An 8,795-nucleotide genomic window follows, 5' to 3' on the forward strand; every position below is an offset into this window, starting at 1 on the left:
GAGATGAAGAGGAACGGATGGAGAGCAGTGAGTTTGGACGCAGCCGTGCAGTGCACACTAAACTCTGTGTGTGTGTGTGTGTGTGTGTGTGTGTGTGTGTGTGTGCTCCATCTGGAGGTGGTTACAGAGGCACGTTCCCTTCAGGGCCAAGAACCTGGAGCATTTCCTGTGAGAGCAAGAGTGAGCAGGAGAGGAAGACGAAGGAATTAGAGGAGAAAGAGGCGTATTAGCCGCTCCCGCAGCACATCTGGACTCCATTAGAGGAGACGTGATCTCACAGATGAAACAAACGGAGAGTTCTCCAGCGGCACGTCTGACCTATTTCTGCTCACAGCGCTGATGAGATTCTCCAGACCTCCAGAACAACAGTCACCTCTCCGTCTGATAGTGTACAAACACACACTGTTCCTGCTCCAGTTAGACGGGCACATACCAGGATCTGGGATCTCAGCCAGAGGAAAAGAGAGACAGAATCACATGCTTCCATACTCTATATGTGTGTGCTGTAGTCCCAGATCACAAAAACTTGTTTAAATAATGTTTCCTAGTATTCCCATTAAGTTATAAAAATGTTATTTCTCTGGATGTTCAAAATGTCCAGTTTTTAAAACGTTTTTTCTTGGTTATGTGAACGTTAAGGGAACATTCCATTGTATCATTCTTCAAACATTATGGGAACGTTACTTTGGAATGTTCTCTGAACGTTCTGAAACAAGTTGCAACATTTAAAAAACAACTAAAGCGTAAAAAAATGTTCCACGAACGATGTATAAATAACATTTTGGAGACCAGATAACGTTCAGATAAACCTTCAGATGAACCAGATAAACCTTATTTGAGGCTTAAATTAGGTAGAAATTGATCTTGAAGGTAAAAATTTCAGGTTGCCAGTTTTACACTGTAGGCGGTGACATATGATACAACAATTTAAATGTATAATTTAACTGTATAGTAGGCACTAGGTAGTGCACAGTGTTCACTGTCTAGTGTGCTGGTGTTCCAGTGTGAACAGAGACAGATGGAGTCACTCACTCTGTAACTCCGCCCTCACTGCTAAAAGGGGAGGGGCCTGGTCGATGATTGACAGTTTGACTTTAGCATCAGCCTGCCAGTATCAGAAATACATTCTCTTCCACAACACAAGCAAACAGAGATTACATTTTAAAATCACCAAATTATTCCTCTCTGATGAATAATTAAATCACATAAATATATATAATATATAACTAATTTAAACAAAACATATTGACATTTCTAAACAAGATAATTGTTGTTCCCAGAGAAGTTATGTTGTCATAAATTAAAATCTAAATATAAAAAACACAACAGAGGACAGTCAGATGGAGTTATGGGTGGTTTGGTTGTGAATGGTTAAAGTCTGGTGCAGATCTCTGGAATGTGAGCGATGGAAACACGGCCTGCAGTCATGAGATGTTTAGTCTACAACACAACTGATGATGGAGGATAAAATCTGCTGATCTCTCCGTCCTGCTCGCAGTGTTTCGTTATTGGCTTCATTTCGAAACGCTTTAGTTTTTATTGTGCATGCTTGGCTTCTGACGGTTAACACAATCTACCATCTGAATATCTGATCAGGCTCTTATTTAACATGATGAAGATTCTTGCTGTGCTTGTGTTGTACTGCCCCCTGCGCTCATGCGAGGAACACACACTGCCTTACACACAAGTTCATGCATTTCCTAGTAATCAAACCTGGTGTTTTATTGTTATGGCCAGAAACACAAATCCAGAAATCCACAAAGTTACACAAATCCAGTGTCAGACATTAAAATGGCTTTTATTGAGCAAAATCATGTGAGTCTGCATCATTCAGAAAGTACTCTGCAAAATTAAAAACAAACTGAAAAAATACTAGATGGAGATCAACAACAACTCAAACCTTCGGCTTAAACATCAAGGCAGACTGTGATTCTAACAGTCATCTGCACTTATAATACACTTTATTCATCCTCACTCGTGCACTGAAAAACATGATGTTCTTCCTCTGTCTTGTTTTCTTCTTTTTATTTAATATTGTGCGTTTTTAGGAGATTTTATGGCACTAAATTACATTTATGCAGTAGTTATAATCTATTTATTTACTTTTTGAGCATAGAGCTGAAAATGACATTTCCAACTTAAACTGTGGTAAATCTTGAATGTTTTGGATCACAGACTGAAGTTTGGTCTCCTTTTAAAGAAGACACTTGGCAGATTATTGCTGAAGTGAAAAAAGTGAAAGTTTAAGTTTAATATTATGCATAAAAATACTATTTGTAATTTTTATATGAAATATATATTTTCCAAAACATGTTTTACTCTAAAACTGGGGGGAAATCAAAGTCATAAATCTAAACAAGTTGTGCACCAAATTTGAGGTTTATATCTCAAAAAATGAGCTTTCAGTCAGATTTTGTTTGGGCGCAGTACCAAACGCTTCCACTAGATGAAATTAATTTCATATTCGTTTCCAATGCGCTCATTTTTGACCGCGAGGAGCACAAGTGTGACAAATTTTTTCAGGACCATTGAGCCTTTTCGAATCATGTCCATGATTTTTGTGTTCACACAGCAAGAGCAAAAACCTTCGTACCATTCCAATGAAACAAAAAAATCTAAAAAAACAAAAGGGTTAAGTCTGTTTTTGATTTTGTTTTTTGGAAATGCATCAAAATGAAGTGAGTTTGTGCTTAAAACAAGAACAAATATCTGCCAATGTCGTCAGAAAAATAAACTTGATTAGAAGAAAATAAAGATTATATTTGTGACCCCATTGGCAGATATTTGTTCGTTTTAAACACAAACTCACTTCATTTTGATGCATTTTTCATAAAACAAGTCTTTTACTTTAAATCTTGAAAAAATTGATTTAAGAATGTTCAGGTATTTGTGCTGGAAAACAAGACAGAAACACTGAGGAAGAACATCATGTTTTTGCAGTTTAAATACTTTAAATTTCTCTCTTATCAGAAGTGTTTTTAGTCTGAGACCAGCAGAGAAATTTATATTTACATTCATGCATTTGGCAGATGCTTGTATCCAAATGGATTTACATTGCATTGAAAGTCCTACACATTTCCCTGAGAATCGAACCCATGACCTTGGCGTTGCTAGCGCCATGGAAGAAGATGCTTTTATTTTGCATCTTTCTAATTTTTTATCAGCGTCACAACTGCAGTGAAATATTATATATTATATAACTAACACATTCATCCAAAGAGCTTCAATCTGGCCGTCTGTACAAAGAGTCATGTGATCACTCATTTACTTTCCTTTGATTAGTCACAGAAATACAGCACAATTTTTCAAAATCCTAAAACTTTTCATTTAAACCTTTAGCTAGGTTTAAATCACGTTTTTATGCTTCAGTTGTGCTGATGTTTCTCATCCTCTGATCTGCTGTTCGTCTCTCAGCTGCGCAAACAGGGCGGAGCTGCGCGTGATGATGTGGGCGAAGGGGGCGGAGTCAGTCTGCTGTAGTCGATCTGAATACAAGGTATCGATGAACGTTTAAAACGAGGAACTCTGGAACAGACGAAGAAGAAGGAGGTTTACCTTATTCAAAAATGTATGGACAATCAAAGTTAATAAATTTTATTCCTGTAGCTCATTACTATGGTAAATGATGTAGATGGATATGAACGACACTGGCTGGTGTTCAACGACAGGTAACGCAATTCGGTGTAACGCCGGTACTGACCTGTCCACATCAGCCTGTTCCTCCTGACCGCTGCCGGCGGGGTCACAGCGGTCCTGGAAAGGATCTTCCTCCTCCTCCTCCTCATCGACGACGGAGTTCTGTTCTCCGCTCTCCTCCGACGGCTCCACCACGATCGACGGCAGACGCTCCTTCAGCCGCGCCGCGCCCTTCATCTGCTCCGACAGCTCGGGGAAAATCTGCAGGTATGGGTTAAAAGTACTGATCAATGGCGTCCTCTTGTGGCTCTCTGAAGAATTACACCATCATGTGTTCAGCAGAAAACAACACCGCTTGTCAAACATGCTCAAAAGTGCTCCTATTCTGCTTTTTCAAATATTAAATTTCATGTAGTCTGTAATAAAGTTATTGTCTCCTAAAAGAAAGAAGCAAATCTGAACTGCTGAAACGAGTCGTCAGTAATAGAGGAAGAGCTGAACTTTAGATATGCTAATGAGTGTTTGGTTTCCAACCAATCGCTGCAGACTGGGCCATCTGACCAATCAGAGCACAGCAGCTCTCAGAAAGGCGGGGTTTAGAGAGACCGAATCGTTGATCAAAGCGTTTCAGACACTGAGAGAAAAGAGCTGATGCTGCAGTGGATATTATGAGAAAATTAAAGTGTTTTTGATCTTGGATGAATGTGAACCTGTTGTAGGAGACTCTAAACAACATTAGAAACATTTAAAATAGCATAATAGGGGCACTTTAAACATTATATGGATTATAAGCTTTTCTGAGTGGATCAAATCTTGGTGACTCATTTTGTAGGCCTGTATGCTGAAAAAAAAAAAAAAAAACTGGAATAAATATCTAAATGTATATTTTATAAGCATAAAAATACCTGACACAAAATGACAGCAATCAGTCCCAAATACGTGGTAAATAATTCCTTTATGTTTCAACTTAGAGAAGTGTAGATTTTTACTGTAGTGAAGTTCCAAAAGTTTGCAAATTTGCTCATACATATGATGGTGAAATAGAGCAATTGACCTAAAAACAATAAAGCTTGCCTGTGTGGAATATTATTTTCATAACGCAAAAAGCAGAAATAGATTGTAAAAAAAATAATAATAATTGGTCTTAAAAATATCCGTCTTTAATATGTGTGATGAGTACCTGATATGACGTGTGTTCTCCTCTCCTCTGAAGCTGCTCCATGCTGGAGTCCTGTGGACCTTTGGACATTACACTACACACACACACACACACACATGCACAGAGTCATACAGTTACTCTCTACTCATCCAAGAACAAAGACACACCACTAAAGGTGTATTTACACAGCTGAGCTGATGCATGTAAAGCTGCAAAAATATGACATTCAAGCATGATTCATTGATTCCAGTGTAAATACACACTTCTGTGCTGCATTAAACACGCTGTATAAATGAACTTTTGTGGTATATACAGTATGCCGCCTGAGCGTACGTGTCACTTCTGCAGTATATAAACCCAGCCAACAGGGAATGTTCTGGCAAGGTTCTCTCAAAGTAATGTTAATAGAACGTTATCTGGTCTTTCATAATCTTCTCAAAACGTTAGCACAAAAACGTTATCTTTAGTTGGACGTTTTTTAAATATTACTACTTGTTTCAGATCATTCAGAGAACGTTCAAAAGTAACATTCCCATAATGTTTGAAGAATGATAAAATGAAATGCTCCCTTAACATTCACATAACCAAGAAAATAAATGTTTTTAGAACATTTAGAACATTCAAAGAACAAAACGCAAAACATTTTTAGAACATATTTTTGTTAGTTGGGAAGATGCTTTAAAACCTGCACAAACTGTCGAATGACAACCTTCACTACTTCACACGTATGCTGTGTGTGTTTGCATTAAGTCCGTTAGAGAAGGAGCTTTAATCCCTGTAAGATCTTAATGAGGGAACAGGTTTTCATGCGTCACTGAGAGTCTGAATGACACAGCAGGACGATCGCTGAGTTACTGGAGTCTGAACACTGTCAGCAGAACCAGTACAAACATCACAGTCGATCACATGTTGCTCAGAAATTCTGGATTGTGATTGATCAGTGATGTTATTCTGTGCTCTAGTGTTTGTGCTGTTTCATGTCTCGTATATCACACACACTCTCTGTCCACTCACAGAGTAAAGTCATTGTTTAACTGTGGTGATGGTAACATCCAAGGTACTTTTTGATATATGCCATGATAATGAATAAATATCATATGTACTATGTACTTCTAAGTTTTTTTGAGTGTGTATGTAAAAGAGTTTCACCTGTGAGGTTTTGAGTTCAGGTCGAGTCGCTCAGTCTGTCCTCTTCTTCTGTGTTCAGTTTCCACAGCGTTTGTTCAGCGTTCAGTAAACGGACACGTCCTCCTGTCTGCCTCTCACCTGTGTGTGTGTGTGTGTGTGTGTTCTGTCCCTCTGATGAGAATTAGCAGGTAGAGAACAGGATTAGCGTCTCTGGAGATTAAAGGTTCATGTTACACCTCACTTCCTGCACAAGGCCTGACACGCTGAACACACACTCACACACACCGACACATGCAGGACACGCCGCTTGAGTAATGACTGTAATGAATGCAGTGGTGATGATGTCATGATCAATGCCAGTGGTGATGACATAATGAATGCAGTGATGATGACATAATGAATGCAGTGATGATGTCATGATTAATGCCAGTGGTGATGACATAATGAATGCAGTGATGATGACATAATGAATGCAGCGGTGATGTCATGATTAATGCCAGTGGTGATGACATAATGAATGCAGTGATGATGACATAATGAATGCAGTGATGATGTCATGATTAATGCCAGTGGTGATGACATAATGAATGCAGCGATGATGTCATGATTAATGCCAGTGGTGATGACATAATGAATGCAGTGATGATGACATAATGAATGCAGTGATGATGTCATGATTAATGCCAGTGGTGATGACATAATGAATGCAGTGATGATGTTATGATTAATGCCAGTGGTGATGACATAATGACTGCAGTGGTGATGTTATGATTAATGCCAGTGGTGATGACATAATGAATGCAGTGAGGATGTTATGATTAATGCCAATGGTGATGACATAATGAATGCAGTGATGATGTCATGATTAATGCCAGTGGTGATGACATAATGAATGCAGTGGTGATGTCATGATTAATGCCAGTGGTGATGACATAATGACTGCAGTGGTGATGTCATGATTAATGCCAGTGGTGATGACATAATGACTGCAGTGGTGATGTCATGATTAATGCCAGTGGTGATGACATAATGACTGCAGTGGTGATGTCATGATTAATGCCAGTGGTGATGACATAATGACTGCAGTGGTGATGTTATGATTAATGCCAGTGGTGATGACATAATGAATGCAGTGAGGATGTTATGATTAATGCCAATGGTGATGACATAATGAATGCAGTGATGATGTCATGATTAATGCCAGTGGTGATGACATAATGAATGCAGTGGTGATGTTATGATTAATGCCAATGGTGATGACATAATGAATGCAGTGATGATGTCATGATTAATGCCAGTGGTGATGACATAATGAATGCAGTGGTGATGTTATGATTAATGCCAATGGTGATGACATAATGAATGCAGTGATGATTTTATGATTAATGCCAGTGGTGATGACATAATGAATGCAGTGAGGATGTTATGATTAATGCCAGTGGTGATGACATAATGAATGCAGTGGTAATGACATAATGAATGCAGTGATGATGTCATGATTAATGCCAGTGGTGATGACATAATGAATGCAGTGGTGATGACATAATGAATGCAGTGATGATGTCATGATTAATGCCAGTGGTGATGACATAATGAATGCAGTGATGATGACATAATGAATGCAGTGATGATGTCATGATTAATGCCAGTGGTGATGACATAATGAATGCAGCGATGATGTCATGATTAATGCCAGTGGTGATGACATAATGAATGCAGCGATGATGTCATGATTAATGCCAGTGGTGATGACATAATGAATGCAGTGGTGATGACATAATGAATGCAGCGATGATGTCATGATTAATGCCAGTGATGATGACATAATGAATGCAGTGATGATGACATAATGAATGCAGTGATGATGTCATGATTAATGCCAGTGGTGATGACATAATGAATGCAGCGATGATGTCATGATTAATGCCAGTGGTGATGACATAATGAATGCAGCGATGATGTCATGATTAATGCCAGTGGTGATGACATAATGAATGCAGCGATGATGTCATGATTAATGCCAGTGGTGATTTCATGATTAATGCCAGTGGTGATGACATAATGAATGCAGTGATGATGACATAATGAATGCAGTGATGATGTCATGATTAATGCCAGTGGTGATGACATAATGAATGCAGCGATGATGTCATGATTAATGCCAGTGATGATGACATAATGAATGCAGTGATGATGACATAATGAATGCAGTGATGATGTCATGATTAATGCCAGTGGTGATGACATAATGAATGCAGCGATGATGTCATGATTAATGCCAGTGGTGATGACATAATGAATGCAGCGATGATGTCATGATTAATGCCAGTGGTGATGACATAATGAATGCAGCGATGATGTCATGATTAATGCCAGTGGTGATGACATAATGAATGCAGTGATGATGTCATGATTAATGCCAGTGGTGATGACATAATGAATGCAGCGATGATGTCATGATTAATGCCAGTGGTGATGACATAATGAATGCAGTGATGATGTCATGATTAATGCCAGTGGTGATGACATAATGAATGCAGTGATGATGTCATGATTAATGTCAGTGGTGATGACATAATGAATGCAGCGATGATGTCATGATTAATGCCAGTGGTGATGACATAATGAATGCAGCGATGATGTCATGATTAATGCCAGTGGTGATGACATAATGAATGCAGTGATGATGACATAATGAATGCAGTGATGATGTCATGATTAATGCCAGTGGTGATGACATAATGAATGCAGTGATGATGACATAATGAATGCAGTGATGATGTCATGATTAATGCCAGTGGTGATGACATAATGAATGCAGCGATGATGTCATGATTAATGCCAGTGGTGATGACATAATGAATGCAGTGAT

General features: G+C 38.6%; 1 protein-coding gene across 1 annotated transcript; it reads right to left on the reverse strand.

The window, feature by feature from the left end:
* Positions 1-1,782: 1,782 nt before the first annotated feature.
* si:ch1073-303d10.1 (protein LBH-like) lies at positions 1,783-6,297 on the reverse strand. Its single transcript, XM_051911486.1, has 4 exons — positions 5,945-6,297; positions 4,817-4,889; positions 3,701-3,897; positions 1,783-3,525 (listed from the first exon to the last, which is right to left on the reverse strand). Exons 2-4 carry the CDS (start codon positions 4,883-4,885, stop codon positions 3,411-3,413), a joined length of 381 nt encoding a protein of 126 aa, XP_051767446.1. The 5' UTR covers positions 4,886-4,889; positions 5,945-6,297; the 3' UTR covers positions 1,783-3,410.
* Positions 6,298-8,795: the final 2,498 nt, after the last annotated feature.

This window comes from Ctenopharyngodon idella, chromosome 10 (genome assembly GCF_019924925.1).
Source record: "Ctenopharyngodon idella isolate HZGC_01 chromosome 10, HZGC01, whole genome shotgun sequence".
Taxonomy (NCBI): Eukaryota; Metazoa; Chordata; class Actinopteri; order Cypriniformes; family Xenocyprididae; genus Ctenopharyngodon; species Ctenopharyngodon idella.

What these genes read in the sequence shown, in the direction of transcription:
- si:ch1073-303d10.1 (XM_051911486.1), bottom strand. Translation starts at nt 4,885, where the DNA reads ATGTCCAAAGGTCCACAGGACTCCAGCATGGAGCAGCTTCAGAGGAGA. An exon ending in GAGAACACACGTCATATCAG is followed by an intron (nt 3,898 to 4,816) that starts GTACTCATCACA and finishes CCATACCTGCAG; the next exon opens with ATTTTCCCCGAGCTGTCGGA. An exon ending in GAACAGGCTGATGTGGACAG is followed by an intron (nt 3,526 to 3,700) that starts GTCAGTACCGGC and finishes CGTCTGTTCCAG; the next exon opens with AGTTCCTCGTTTTAAACGTT.